Source organism: Epinephelus fuscoguttatus, linkage group LG7 (assembly GCF_011397635.1).
Source record: "Epinephelus fuscoguttatus linkage group LG7, E.fuscoguttatus.final_Chr_v1".
Taxonomy (NCBI): Eukaryota; Metazoa; Chordata; class Actinopteri; order Perciformes; family Serranidae; genus Epinephelus; species Epinephelus fuscoguttatus.
Window position 1 is genome coordinate 9230550 of NC_064758.1, and position 16166 is coordinate 9246715.

General features: G+C 40.0%; 1 protein-coding gene across 5 annotated transcripts in view; it reads left to right on the top strand.

Moving 5' to 3' along the window:
* usp19 (ubiquitin specific peptidase 19) overlaps nucleotides 1-13294 on the top strand; it is a 29383-nt gene extending 16089 nt beyond the window's left edge. For 3 of the 5 annotated variants that reach the window (XM_049580493.1, XM_049580494.1, XM_049580497.1), the window contains 12 exons: nucleotides 37-147; nucleotides 504-605; nucleotides 841-981; nucleotides 1972-2090; nucleotides 2248-2391; nucleotides 4097-4488; nucleotides 4585-4695; nucleotides 5221-5437; nucleotides 6044-6196; nucleotides 6371-6537; nucleotides 6699-6874; nucleotides 8254-12040. In XM_049580493.1, coding sequence (XP_049436450.1) covers nucleotides 37-147; nucleotides 504-605; nucleotides 841-981; nucleotides 1972-2090; nucleotides 2248-2391; nucleotides 4097-4488; nucleotides 4585-4695; nucleotides 5221-5437; nucleotides 6044-6196; nucleotides 6371-6537; nucleotides 6699-6874; nucleotides 8254-8538 — 2118 coding nt within the window. In that variant the 3' untranslated portion in view covers nucleotides 8539-12040. The other 2 variants (XM_049580495.1, XM_049580496.1) reach the window with 1 other exon arrangement.
* Nucleotides 13295-16166: the final 2872 nt, after the last annotated feature.

The following is a 16166-nucleotide window of genomic DNA, read 5'->3' on the forward strand; positions in this document are numbered from 1 at the left end:
TACCTCTTTCACCTCCTCCTCACTCCTCTTCTTCAGGTGTCTATCACCTTTGACCCTTTCCTCTACCTGCCTGTGCCCTTGCCCCAGAAACAAAAGGTGCTCTCAGTTTTCTACTTCGCTAAGGAACCTCATAAAAAACCCATTAAGGTAAGATAAAATAACTGGTTTAGATCCTCCACTTAAATGGTCATGCTACTCACAGTGTCAGTTAACACTGACTACGTTACCATGCACAAAATATCCCTTTTTTTTGTTTTGTTTTGTTTTTTGGCTAATGAAAATGAATATTCCACTAATATTCATTTTACATGAACATGTACAAACACAAACGTTACATGTTTTAAATTCAGACTATTGTTGTATTCAGAATAGCAAGTTAATGTTTGTGTGCACATAAACATAGCCAATATAATGCAGAAATATGGCTTTGCTTTGTCTTGAGAAAATGTAAAGGTATCTTCCCTGTGATCCACTAATGTAAAAATTTTATGTGTGTGTCTCAGTTTTTGGTGAGTGTGAGCAAAGAGAACTCAAGCACTGCTGAAGTCCTCGAATCCATCTCCAGGAACGTCAGGGTGAAACCAGAGAACCTCAGACTGGCAGAGGTTTGTTTTTTAAAATACTCAGGTTTTCATACGCTGACAAAAATTACTAATATGATTCACATGTTTTCTGCACTCATTATGGGGGTGTGCACCTAAATAGAACTCTGACAGATTTAGAGTAATGACGAGCAATGGAAGTCATTGAATACTACTCACTCTCACTCTTCACTTTAGGAGATGATTTGTTAGAGGACACTTAAAGACAAAAGTGGACTTTTTTTTTTGTCCCTCTCAGGTGGGGAAGAATCGCTTCCAGCGCATGTTCCTGTCATCCCACTCCCTGGACACGGTGTCCTCCTCTGACATGTTATTTTGCTTTGAGGTGCTTTCCAAAGACATGGCCAAAGAAAGAGTGGTATTGCTCCGAGTGCAGCAGGTAATTACAACCAAGTCCTGATTTTATATTTCTGCAACATGTTAAATACGTCAGACGGGATTCTTCAGTCTAAACAAATCTCGAAAATCCATGGCATTTAAAAAAGGCAATTTCCAATCCAAAAGATGTTCTGGAAAAAAAAGATAAACCCAAAAAGGTTTGGAAAAGTCAAGGAAATTTGCCTCACAAATACTTGTTAAATAGAGTATATATATATATTTTGTATAAATAAATGTTTTAGGCAGATCAGTCACGTCAGTCATGTCACTTGTCATGTCATGTTGTTCTCTGTGTGGATAACATCAGACTCTGACCTGAGTTGCAGCTTGTAGAGATAGATATAAATATGCACAGTGCCTGGAAAATTCCATTTTTATGTCTGGCTTCACTTGGACAAGTATAACACATTGCTTGAGAAAGACCAGGACCCGGGACATGCAAAATGTGGACTGTGTAATTAAACGTTTGACATTTTGTACATGGGAGAGGCAGCACTAGCTAGCCATGTTAAAAAAAAACAACTCAGGTTTAGCACCAGGGGACAATCAGACAAAATCAAACAAGGTAAATTGGGTGACATTTTGGGTGCGATGTCTACAAATTAAGCCAAAACTACAGAGGTACTATAGGCGCTAAAGATAGCTTATTACCAGTATTCCTGCAAGTCATGTGAAGACATAAGCAAGTTTTTCAGGTCATGTCCCCCAACAGCCAGCTAGGTACCAGATTTGCATGCGGAAAACGCAAGTGTTCATATACAATATATGTACCTTTTGGACTGGCACCTCCTAAACTTTAACATGGCTTTTTATTCTTATTTTTCATGTATACACAGATGTTTCAGAGAATATATGGTCTGGAAAATTTGCCTCAAAGGCATGAAAAAGTCATGGACAAGCTATGGAAATTTATTGGTAAAAATGTGTATGAACCCTGGTCAGTGTGAACAGATATTGACAGGCCTTTCTTTGTCCACTGTTTGCCCAACAGAGACTCCAGGTCCCCAATATCCCCATCTCAAAGTGTGCTGCCTGCCTGAAGCCTCCAGTGTCTGAGGAGGACAAGCTGAAGCGATGCACTCGCTGCTATCGTGTGGGCTACTGCAATCAGTGAGTTCTACTAGAAAATGCCGTTTCAGCCTTGCTCAAGATTACACATCAAGATTGTTAGAAATGGATTTGTTGGGGGGGAAACTGTTTATCAAGTATCTCTAATTTGTTCTGAAGTCAATTACGTTTTCTGTGAACATGTTAACTCCTTTGTCAGAGCTTGTCAGAGGAACCACTGGCCCAATCACAAGGGTTTGTGTCGACCCAACACAGAGAACGTCGGCCTGCCCTTCCTGGTCAGCGTGCCAGAATCCCGGCTCTCTTATGCTCGTCTCACCCAGCTTCTGGAGGGTTACTCCAGGTACGCAGTGTAACTCACAGTCCTTGGTGCTCATCATCATTCAGAATATAACATTGCATACACATAAAGTTCTTAGGACAAATTAGTAGGATATTTGCTGTTACTCATCTGTATGTAGCCCACTTACAGACATGCACTGTATTACATAAATGTGATGACAATCAAACGTGTCAATCTCATGTCTGGATAAACACACCAGTCACTTAAAGTCAGTAGTCACTCAATTATCCTATTTTAAGCACACAAAAAATATCAGTTTATATATAAATATAATAATTTATTTGTTGAGCATCATCTTATGTCTGATCAGTCTACAAAACATATTTTTTCTCCTCACAGTGCAGGAAAAAAAGAGATACAAAAAAAAAAAATCATGTTTAGTGTCCACAATAATAATCAGACCAGCGCTCCCTCTCTGTATTTAGAATTTGTTGTTTATACCAACTGCATTGGTGACTGATTGAATATGCAGCCAAACCCTTTACATACAGCATGTGCAAGTCCCAGCTGAATGTCTTCTTGTTTGTTTGTGCAGAATTCACTATCAGATGATCAGGTGTTCAATTGATCAGAAAATTTAATCGCACTCTCAGTAGTTACAATGTAAGGATTCAATGGCAGCATATCCTTTACAGGGTGTCTGTCCTTAAAAAAAAAACCTTAAATTAAATGTTCAGAAGTTTTGAATATTTTGTCTTTTCTGCCGTATAGACATGTTAGTTGTAAAATGTTTCTGTATGTGATTAGGGGCTGTCAGGAAATAACATATGCCTATATATTAAAAGTGGGATTGTTTCAACAGCTAGAAAGCTCGTTATTTTAGCAAAAAGCGAAATTGACTTAATTGAATAAATAATTTTGATTGGTTAATCTCTCCATCGATTTGCTGTTGCTTATCTGAGCCCATGTTGCATTAGTTAAATTAATCATGACATTTGAAATTATTATTTTTCTCCTGGGAAATACTAAAAAATGTGAGCTATTGGAAAAATACATAGTTTAAGCCCTATTTCTAAATGATAAAAAGCCATAAATGTTGATAGATGAAACCAGCTTGTTACTCGTTGGATGACAAATAGTAACAGAAAATACTACTAAAATAATACTACTAGTATATATTAGGCCTGTCAAAATTGCTCAGAAATGACGTTCGAATATTCCTTCTAAAAATAGCTCATAGGTTTGAACCATTCGATTTTTTTTTTTTTCGCATTATGTCCACAAGAGGGCAAACTAATACAAAGAAACATACTTGTATATGTATTAATACAAGGAAACATAACTACTTGTAGGTATTTTTATTTCAACATAAACGTCTATTAAAACATTTACATACCTACACATAAAACAATTATCTATAACGTTACGTTATAAACGACCGCGGACCTCTCACTCGCCCCCCCTCTCTGACCCGTCATGCAGTGCGTTCAGTGCAGCGACCTAGGCCAACGCCCACTCGCAGAGGACAGCTGTGGTGGTGGGTTTTTTTTCTCCACAATCAAATATCAATTTTCACATTCGAAGGTCCATTTTTAAAAAAAAAAATTTAAAAAAATCGAATTTAGAATATTTGTTGACAGCCCTAGTATATACTTAGTAGAGATGAATAAGTATGCATTTTTCACTTGAATTCACAGTAAGGAGGATTTCATTTATAAAATGCAGTAAGCTGTTAATGTAATCTCCCCAATATCTCTCTGTGCAGGTTTTCTGTCAACGTGTTCCAGCCTCCATTCCAGTCAGGCAGAACATCCCCCGAAACATCGCAGTGCCGGGTTGACCTCCCCCCGATGCCAGCAGGCTCTTCTGAGGGTCTTGGGTCAGGGGATGAGGCCATGGGTGGTAGCAGTACTGTAGGAGCAGGTGGTCTGGAGCCGGAGAGTCACTCTCCGCTGCCTGAATCCCAAGCAGAGTGTGCTCAGGCCTCAGCCCTTCACTCTGAGGGGCCTGATCCCCTTTCCTCCTCTCAGACCTCACTGTCCACCACGCGGACTGCAGATTCAGGATTTTCTGAGCCACTCTCCTCCACTTCCTGCTGCTCTCTGGACCCTCATGCTGAAAAAGAGACGTCATGTGAGAAGGCAGTGCGACCAGAAGGTAGTAACATAGCTATTAACAGACAGATGCCTCTGTAATTATTAACCCCTTGTCTCTCACATTCATTTATCACTCCTTCTTGCCACTTCTCTGCAGCTGCAGTAACAGGGTATCAGCATCCGAGTGAATCAGCATCAGGTCACGCCAGTCAGTTCTACATAGCTCTGCTGGACTCTAACAACAAGGAACAGAGGCTGGATGAGAAAGGTACAACCAGGAATGTCTAATGTGCTTTCCTTTTCATCCTATTTTCTTTTTTTCTTTCTTTTTTTTTTTTTTTTAAAGATATTTTTATGGGCATTTTTTGCCTTTTAATTGATAGGATAGTGAAGTGTGAAAGGGGGAGAGAGAGGGGGAGTGACATGTAGCAAAGGGCCACAGGCTGGAGTCGAACCCGGGCCGCTGCGGCAAAAGCCTTGTACGTGGGGTGTCTGCTCTACCACTAAGCCACTGACGCCCCATCCTATTTTCATTTTGCAAAATTACATATTCATTATTAATTTTCAGTTTTTTGTAGAGACCATCAAAGAGGTGTTGATCACCTGTTACTCTGAAGTAATGTTGACGACCATAGTTTGTGTTCAGCATATTCCACTGTGTTAAACAATGTGTTTTTTATAGGCTATAAGATTTTTTTGCTGTGTGTATTATTACACAAGATTGTTCTTGAAGAAAGAAATAGAGTCTAACACACCAGCATTGTTTTTCTTCATCGCCCCAACCCCTCTGCAGAGGACCTTTTGGTGGACCTCCCTGAAGATGCCACCCTGGAGCTGGTGTGGAAAAACAATGAGCGTCTGAAGGAGTATGTCCTTGTGAGCTCCAAGGAACTGGAGTACGAGGAGGACCCCGGTTCTCTGAGTGAGACAGCCAGAGCAGGACACTTCACCCTGGAGCAGTGCCTCAACCTCTTCACAAAGCCAGAGGTGCTGGCACCAGAGGAGGCATGGTATGGATCTGTGTTGGTCATAGCCACTATCTAACCACAAACCAAACAGCAGTGCATCTTTCTAGTTTAATGATGTGTTTGAGGTCCTAACAAAATCCTCCATGAACCGATCAGGCACAGAACTCTGAATTCATATCATACAAAGCTCAGAAAAAGTTGAGTCTGTCTCCTAGATAGAGCTGTATAGCCATGATCAAAATGACAGAGCTGGAAAATGCCTGCATCTCCCAAAAATATACAATCTACCAAATTATCCCTAATTTATTGTGAGTAGTATATTTCATAGTCAAATTTGATTCTGCATAAAATAGTATGCATTTCCAGTCTGTAGATAATAAACAGATAATACTTAAGCTATATTCACCAATGGCTTTTGCTTCCTGGTTGCCACAAGTCAGGGGGGCCTTAGGCTCTTTGGCATGCTGGGGAATTTGGATACCTGCTTGCCAGTTATACGTACAATTTGTTTTGAATTTTTACTTGAAACCGAGTGACTTCTTTCAAAATTTGTCATACATGTAATTTTTTTTTTCCCCTTCATTTTTACTGGGAAGCAGGACAATGTAGCGATATTGTGTTTATCCACACTGTGTGTCTGTTTTTAAGGTACTGTCCAAAGTGCCAGCAGCACCGAGAGGCCTCCAAGCAACTGCTGCTGTGGCGCCTGCCCAACGTTTTAATCATTCAGCTCAAACGCTTCTCCTTCAGGAGTTTCATCTGGAGGGATAAGATCAACGACATGGTTGACTTCCCTGTCAGGTAAATGACAGGTTGAATTTCCACCACATATCAGTCTGCAGCATATCATTTATTTTTATTTAGGTTAATGTAAGAAGATGTGATATTTTTTACATGCGCAACATCTTGGTGAGTAAACTCTAACTTCTTCACTCAATCCCATAACCTTGCCTCTAATTTAATCCTGTTTTCTAGGAATCTGGATCTAAGTAAGTTCTGTATTGGCCAGAAGGATGAGATGCAACAACCCCCTATTTACGACTTGTACGCAGTCATCAACCACTATGGAGGTATGATAGGAGGTCACTACACGGCCTATGCTCGCCTGCCAAGTGACAAGAACAGTCAGCGCAGTGATGTTGGTGAGTGTGGAGTCAGTGAGGTTTATTCCCATCTTTATACAGCAGTTGGTAGTTCTGACAAGTGTTCATCCTTTCTTTTTTCTTTTGTTGTTTTCTACCACCCGGCCACCAATCTCTTCTCCCTTCCTCCCATTCCTCTACCCATCCTCCTTGTCCCACAGGCTGGCGTCTGTTTGATGACAGTACAGTGACAATGGTGGAGGAGAGTCAGGTGGTGACGCGCTATGCCTACGTCCTGTTCTACCGTCGACGAAACTCGCCTGTTGAGAGGCCGCCCCGCTTCCTCAGGCCTGTAGGAGCCGAGTCACCCACTGCTGCAGGAGCTACTGCCAGCCAGGTGAGAGCGCCACAACAATAAGAGACAGAATATCACATCTGTAGGAGGGCTTTTCACATTGGAATGTGGTAGCCAAGGTTAAGCTTTATCCAAGGTTATGATATCCGCTTGGCTAATTCATATTTACATCATTTTTCTGTTACCCTTGAGTCAGGAGTTGACCCCTGATATAAAGATTAATTTACAGAATTTTACCCTGTATAAAACATGCGTTTCCTTTGATCAGAATCCAACTTAACAGGGAAATAAAAGCAACACTGACTGTTTAAAATGCTAGTGTAATGTATGGCAGTGTAGTCCGGAGCTGACTGCAGGATAAATATGGATTAGGTTGAGTAGTAGCATGCAGCGCCACAGTTAATGCCATGTAAGTGTTGCTGTGGAAAAAAATCCTCAGGTTGTTTGCAGATGCTTTCCTAGTAAAAAAAAATCTGAGTTTTGCATGTGTTCATGCTTCTTGATGTAGAATCAGACTGTGCCTGCTAGGTTTAAAAGTGATTTCAAATACTTCATTAGGCATTTTGTGTTGTAAATGGATTAATATACATGAATGCAACCAAAACTCCAAAGTGTTCAAATTCACCTGTCACAGGGTTTTGGAAATAGTAGAATGTGTCAGCCACTCATTGTTGTATTTGGGGGGGGGGGGGACTTTTCTGACTTCTGCCTCTCTGAATGTGCACTTTAATTTCTGTATCCAGATGAGATTCTTCTCTCTATACAGAAATTAAACTAATGCTGTGCTCTGTTTATACACTTGCCACATAGATTGTCAGATGTGACCCTGTAATGCAGATATTGACATGAGACTGTATGTGATCTTAGGGGATAAAAGGGATTGATGGTTTTCTTGTGAAACCAACATACATACACAAAGACAAAACTGTTTCTGTCACTTATTTTATATTATTTTGAGTGTATCAACTCTTATATCACTTTTACAGTGAACGTATGTAAGCCCACAGTCAACTAAAACTGTTCGCCATAATATTTTGTCACATATGTACGATGTTGGTAAGTGTTGTAGTGAGTATGGCTGAAACCACAAAACTACACATTTCTCCCCATGGGGTTTGGCAGGAAAGGGCTTCAGGGGAACAGTTGAGATGTTCTTGTACTTTTTATTTACTCAACTGTTTGTGTACTTTGAAATCATGTAAATATCATCCACAGTTAACTGACTGATTTCTGAGAAACAAGCCTCTCAAACTGTCCCAGTTTGTCCTAAAACTGTCAACAACATTGGCTCATTAGCTTGTCAGAATCTCTATTGATCTAAAACTGTGGGGTAGACCAGCTAAATGATTCTAAACATAATCATAGTATTTGTTAGACTACGCCTTTTCCCAGAAGCTGACACCGGTTTCCGCCAATCGCAGGCCTCTCTAATATGGCGGGAACTGGAGGAAGAAGAGGAGGGGCTTGACGAAGGCCCCCGCGGACTGTTCCGCTCTGCGCTGCGGAGGCGACAAACATCAAGGAACCGAGATGAGGAAGACGAAGACAGAAGTGAAGGGTCGGTGCGACGGCACCGCAGGCAGAGGATGTCGGACTATCCCGACGATGACTGTGTGCGCTATTTTGTTCTGGGCACCCTGGCGGCCGTGTTTGCTCTGTTTGTCAATTTGGTCTACCCTCTTCTTTACAAATCCAACTGGACCTGAGCAGTGGCTAGCTAGTGACTTGCTTTAGCTGGGGGCATTCAGAAGAATGAATGGTGGGGGGGCACCCCTGTAGCTCACCTGGTAGAGAGCGCACTAGTTTGATTCCAACATGCGGCCCTTTGCTGCATGTCATTCTCTCTCCCCCGTTTCCTGGCTATCTGTAATATCTAATGAAGGCCAAAAAAGTTCCAAAAATAATAATTTTTAAAAAAAGAAGTACGAATGTGAGGTTGTTCAAACAAATAGGTTAGACAGGAAAGTTTGTAAGAGGTACTTTAAGTTTTAAAACTAAACCACTTCTCTTGAGTAAAAACTAAGTCATCCATTGAGCTTCAGCTAGTAGAATGGTCCTCTGTTCTTCCCAACACTACAACGCTTAAAAGCCCCGTTTCCACTAAACACTTTGAGTATAGTAACCGTGGAACCATAAGTAACCCTTCAGACATGGTACCTGGACTCTAGGTTCTTTAAGCGTTTCTACTGCAGACAGTACTCTTTAATTTGGGCGAGGTTGTTGTCGTCACTTACTACTCCGTCCAGCTTTCACAGTATTTCCCCTTTACTGGTGACACAGAGGGAAATGTGAACCTCACTTATTGTCCACAGAAAGGGGTTCCACGCCATCATTCTCAAAATGAAACAAAACAGGCTGCAGTGAGAGTCTCCCTTGATGGGATCATTTAAAAATAGTGGGACTGTGCATTTAGTCTTTCTCAGGCAAGTGCAGGGGTTTAGTGTTGCCGTAGCCTACAGGAATGAAGCTCCACACCGTTTTTTATTTTTTACTCCAAGTGAGGATTAGAATATATGCAGTTCACATAATCCGGTCAAAAGTAATACATATTTTTAAATGCTTGAAGATCCACTCATAACTAAAAGTGCATGTCATCCAAGGGAGACAGAGAAAATGGTCTGCGTTGTCATATTGAAATTTAAGATGTGCTTTCACGTCGTCAACTCGTGCATTGAGTAACATTGCAGGTAAACATTCCACTGTAAAAGTTTTTACCAGTTTTTTTTCCCCCTCAGTCGTACAGCTGCTGCTTGCGGCAGCAACACATCCTTTCATTTTATAGGTATAAGTTTACTACTATATTAAAAACTTGTCGCAGTATAAACAGTGGTTACATAAGCTGCAAAAACAGCCACAACTCAGCCCTGAGCAAGATTGACCATCCGCTGTTGACCAATCGGCGAACTGCAGTGTTTCAAACAGAGGGGTAACCAAAAATGGGGACGGTAAAGAACAGTTTCATTGGTACCATCCACAGCTTTTAACAGTGGAAACTGAGAAAAGACATACTGAACTGAACCGACCCATACTGCTTGGTTGAAACAGGGCTTAAGAGTATGTATAGCTTTAAATGGCCTAACCTTTTAAAAAAAACATGGACCACTACTTGATACATTAAAATGACACTGAGGTGTCAGCAGTGCCCCAGTCATCATAAGAAAACCTTGTAGTTTAAGCTGAGGCAGAGCGATACAGCGATAACAGCACACTGTAACAGAACATCGAGTGTAAAACTATTAACTACATTACCTCTATGCATTGTATTGATTCTTGCTTCCAGTGTATGTATGCTGCTTTTCAACAATTCTGCGTTTTTTTTTAGTGTCACATTTTTGAAAATAGTTCTCAGATGATGAGCTCTAACAGCCTTAATCACCGACTAATATGTATTCATGGAGCCATATTCATTCTTCACCTTGGAAAAAGTAGCCTGACAGGAAAAAAAACATCACTCAAGGACCTGGAGGGCTGTGAATTCAGGTTTAGAGCTCTGGAAATAGTTAGTAAATGGACCTTTAGTTCAGATTATTTTTCAGGAGAAACTATGTAGTTGTGCAGCCATGTATCAAGTTCTTGTAAACTGAGAAATGTCAGGTGAAGCCCCTGTCTAAGGCCGCCTTTTGTTTTTATTGCACTACACTCTTAGGAGAATGAGACTGAGAATTCCTGCAATATGAATGTCAGAAAGATGAATGGAGTATATATAAAGAGGCACTTCAACAGTGACTTGTTTTAAATGTTACATCATGAAGCAAAGAGAACCCTCTATTTTCTTGTGTGTCCAATTGCCTTTTGTATGTCCTTAAATTGAACACAAATTGATTTATGGGCCTTAAAATAACTGTTTTGCCTCCAGCAACCATCATGTTTTTAAAAGGTCTCTTTCAGCAATGTGTACTGCAGTTGATTGTAATTAGATTTATTTTATTTCCCATGTTTCTTTTTTTGTTGTTTTCGAAATGCCGGTCTGTTGTAGTTGCTGTCTCTGTGACATATTTTGAAGCCATAGCCAGGTGAGGATTTTTAATTCTCAGGATGAAATGTAGTAAACAATGTGTTGCTCTGTGTCTTTTAAAGTTCTTCAAAATAAGATGAGACATATACTAATAATGCAGGCTTGTCACAGCCAAGTTAAACAAGGAATGTGCAATTACTGATTAAGGAATTACCGTCCACCTCTGAATGTAATGTGTTTTAATGTGTTGCTCTGTTTTGAGGGGAAAGCTATTGATTATGGACAGTTTTGAGACTCTGAAATACTGAATTTTACATTTACATTCTAATATTCAATTTGTGTATGATTTAAAAAAAAAAAATCCTTGCACACAACAGCCTGTAAGTTGTGTATGATTTTATTGTGTCATGATGTTTAAAACTGTTAAAAACCTTTACATTCAAAGTCTTAATCACTTTGTTGGAGTCCAAGCTGTCCGTAGATCATTCCTTTACTGTGCTGCTGCAGTGATTGTCTGTGTGTGGGTCTCAGGGAAATCCCTCTGGTATTAAGGCAGTGTAGAGTGACCTATGTTTGCCTTAAATGCTCGGCAAAGTTCAGAGCACCGTCAGACTGTGTATACTTGACTCAGATATATGCAAGGCTGAAGTCCGTCTAGTTTTAAAATTCTTTCTGAGGTGTAGCTTGTGCACAACATACACTACTTTCTGAACTGTGTGATATCTCCCGGTACCCGAAATAAAACAGCAGTAATGAGATTAACGGATGTCAAAATCATATCTGGAAAGAATGTTCAACTCAAAGGGGTTTTCAGCACAAGCTGCGCTGTTTTTAAATGTTTTTGTTAAATGGAGCGGACTGAAGGATGAAACTTTGTATGTGTTCTCTGCTCTGCTATGAAATATAAATTGAAATGATAATCATGACTTGTATATCGTCCAGAAATGACTAAAGGTCACTCTCTGTAATATAATTCGAATCACTGAGTTGGTGGTATTGCAAGTACTCTGTTTAAAAGAAAATCATGTAACCTATTTTAATTCCCCTGCAATAATGTATCTAGATACCTCCATCTATAAATGCTGCTTTCTAATATATAAAGCATTGTACTCCTTTTGGAAATAAACCCTCCATCAGTTCATAGTCTTGATGCATGTTTTTATGCAAGTCATGCTACTCCTTATTCTCTACAAACAGATAAAACTCTCCCAGATGACTAAATCAGCAAAACTGAATTGGTAATTTAACGCTGGTTTATTTTACAGGCCTCTAGCCAGTCACTATTTGGGACGGACCTGGATCCTGAAGGACCACCTACGTTGACCCCAGAGGTTCCCTCTGACCTCTTTGCCCACTCAGGAGAGTGTGCAGCACCATCCTACAGCAACATGGAGGAGGTGGACTAGTCATGGAGTGGACTGAAGGAAATCCAGATCAGAGCCAGCTGATTGAGGGAAGTGGAAGCTACTCTTCAGCTTAAGACAAATCGGTGCTCATTAATAACATAGGCACCTGAATCTGTGTCAAAATAACGGTGCAATGCTGTAAGATCTGGAGGTGGTCTTTGAGGATTCGACTGCACTCACTTGTGAAAGACCTTCAGATGCACATAGAGATGTGTACTAACCTGATACAGATTGATATACTCACATTAATATACTTACCCATTGATAAACACTTAACAAGCTGTATAAGTAGTTACCCATTCAGTGTATATAGGGACACACACAGAAGCCAGCGCACTTCGGTAACCTCTGAGCTTCTGTTAGCAGCTCATTATGAACCGCTGCTGCAGGACTTCATCCTCAACCACCTAACAGAGTTCAGCGGGGTGCCTGCCAGGCTTCCACACAACAACGCACCTTATGGCCTGGTCTCAAGCTAAAAACCTCTGCTAACCTTGACCAGACCTGTTAATCCCTGGCTAAAGCTACAGTGGATTTTTAGGGTCAATTTGGGGAGTTTGAGTGAAGATTGTTGTAATGTGTGTACATTTCTTTGTTTATTTGAGGTATTGCCTGGGTTGTTTTGTTTGTGGCAGGTATTCTGTAACTTGGATTGGAATTGTAGCAATCGATGAAAAGAAAATCAATGTGAGACGGGTGCTGACCTGCTACTTTTTTTTTTTTGTTAACACGGAGGGCACACGCTTCTGTCTTTTGTCGCTTTATAAATTTTGTTTGGCCTCGTTTCTGTAGCGTATTCTTAATATGTTTTTGTATTTGTTTAGATATTCGATCCTGTGGATGCAATTGTCAAAGGCTTCAGTATAAACTGAAATGTGCATGACTGCATGTTCATACAGGCTGTAACCCCTGCCCTTGTTAAATACCCTCCTCCCCCTGAAACTTTTTCATTTCATTATTTCAGTTTTGCGTGAGTTGTCCAGTCTTGCCCCTCCTCTCCTTTGTAATAGACTGCGTATATAAAGTGGGGATCGTTAAGAATGCTGCTGTGGATACATATAAATGGTTAATATAAATAAAAACAATTTTGAGAACTGCTTACATCAGTGGGGTTGTTCTTTTTTACAGTTTTAGTTCATGTTAAACTGTTTTCGTAGTGTAGGTTTAACTGCTTGGCGATTTTGTTTCAGATTTGTTTGGTATAATGTACCACTAAGGAACACACACTATCTATTTTAATATCTGAAATATTTCAGGTGATATTATCAATTGATCACAGAGTAAGTGGGTAACTGGTCCTACAACATAAGAGTGTAATGAAGCTGCCTTTAGGGCTGAAAAGATATAATGATGCACTGATTAACCCATCAACAGCAAATGTCCTCACGCTACAGGGCCTTTTAAATTTAAGGAGGGTCACTGTCCCTTTTACAATTATTTATTTTATTTTTTTGATACTTTTATTGCAATAAATTCATGTTGCATTTTACAACTACATTCCATTCAATATTTACATATTTATTGCAATTTCTTCTTTTTTTTCTCCATACATAATATATATACACCCAGTGAAACAAACTGTTTTCATCTTTGTCCAGCTACATGCATGCATACATTTTTATCTTATCTGCACCTCTGTATGCTTACAATCATGAGCATAAAAATGTGCACATATGTATAAGCATTCAGATTTAATACAAAGATGAGAAGCAAAACCAAGGCACAAACGAACAAAAAAAAAATGGGGGTGGGGTGGGGGGTTTGTGTGTGTGTGCGTGTGTGTGTGTGAATGTGAATCTACTTCTCCACAAACCGTTCACAATACAATGATCATGTCTGTCTTATTCATAAAATTCATTATTTAATTCATTTGATTCATTAATGGCCTCATAGCTCGTCCACTTAATCCATCGTATTCTGTGCTCGGATTCTTCATTTCTAACTCTATAACTTACCCTCTCCATTTCATAAATCTCTCTTATAGTTAACATCCATTTCTTAATTGATGGACTTCCAGATTCAACAGCAAATGTCCTCACGCTACAGGGCCTTCTAAATTTAAGGAGGGTCACTGTCCCTTTTACAATTTTTGAAGCCATACTCCATGAGGATGTTGTAGCAGTCATCCGCCACCTGAGGGTGCAGCAGAGCAGCAGGGTGCAACAAAACATGTCAGGGAGAGAGTCACAGTTTGGGAGTTCAATGAGGAAAAGAAGAGTAAAACCTGGAGGTGATTGAGGACCTCCATGAGAGCAGATGCATACCTTACTTGAATTGTTTTAGTGGAAGAATCTTTTAATGACTTTTATATCTACAGACCTGATGAATCGTCACACTGTGAGCTACCAAGGCTGCTGTTATGTCACAAACAGATGTTGGTCTAAATGCTCTGCAGCGTCTCCAAACATCACAGGCAACACAGGAGCACAAAAAAACCCTGTCACCCACGATATTAGTATCACCTACATATTTGATACCTCTGCTTTTTGCCAGCACACCATGCCAGATGTTATCACAAAATTCTTTGATGCCTCTGTGCCAGCAATAGTTATGACCAAAAGCGTTGTGTTTTCAGGTTGTCAATCTGTCTGTCTATATGTATATACATCTGTCTGTCCATCCATAAGTATCACGTCCCATTCTCTTGAACACAACATCTCAAATCACCTTAAGGGAATGTATTCAGATTTGGCACAGACATCCACTTTAAATCAAGGAAGAACTGATGAGATTTTGGTGGTCAAAGGTCACTGTGACATTGCATCTGTCTCATTCCTGTGAATGTGGTATTTCAAGTACACCTTGAGGGAATTTCTTCAAATGGCACAAACGTTCACTTGGGCTTAATGATGATGAATGATGATGAATGCATGAATGATGAATAAATTTTGGTGGTCAAAGGTCAAGGTCACTGTGACCTTGCATCAGTCTCATTCTCGTGAATGCCATATCTTCAGAACACCATGAGGGAATATCTTCACATTTCGCACAAACATCCACTATGAGACAAAGATGAACTGATCAGAATTTGGAAGTCAAAGGTCAAGGTCACTGTGACCTCAACTGTCATGTTCTTGTAAACTAAGTATCTCAAAAACACAAGAGAATTTCTTCAAATGTGGCACAAAAATCTACTTGGACTCAAAGATGAACTGAGAAGAACTGGTGGTCAAAGGTCACTGTGGAAGGAATTTATATGCTAATTATCACAACATTTCACACAAACACCTAATGGGATAAAATGATGCAATGATGACATTTTATATCCAAAAGGTCAAAGGGCATCTTCACTGTGACATTATAATGTTTTGCAAAAACACTGGTCAGATACTGAATTGGTGATGCTAATCTTGGGTGCCCACCTTGAAACTGTGCTGTAAAGATCTTCTGTGCTGCCTGAGAGCATCCATGTTTTCAGATATGTATGTACACTGTAACTGCAACTGCAAGGCGGTAATTCAGATTTTTACAGATCACAGCACATTTTGAAGCCCATCACATCTGCCTAAATTTTGTCACTGGTCACTTCTCAAAACTCATCTTAGATACACTGTTACAGTAAATTATGATAACAGAAGTGGTTGTCTCATGGTGTCTAAATTCAAGTGAAACCAAAATAAAAGTTCATCCTATAAATGTGCAAATTCAATCTTTCTTATCATACACAAATCCCAAAAGATTTCAACTGTGTTCCTGTTTAAAGGGGGCATTTATTTATGTGACATTTTAAGATCAGTATCTCATCACCCTATTTAAACATTACCAAATGAGTGAGTGGATGACTACTGCTAACTTACAAAGCTTTAAATGGTCAGGCTCCTTTATATCTTAGAGAGCTCATAGTGCCATATTATCCCACTAGAACACTGGGTTCTGAGAACGCAGGGTTACTCGTGGCCCCTAAAGTCTCCAAAAGTAGATCAGGAGCCAGAGCCTTCAGCTATCAGGCTCCTCTCCTGTGGAATCATCTTCC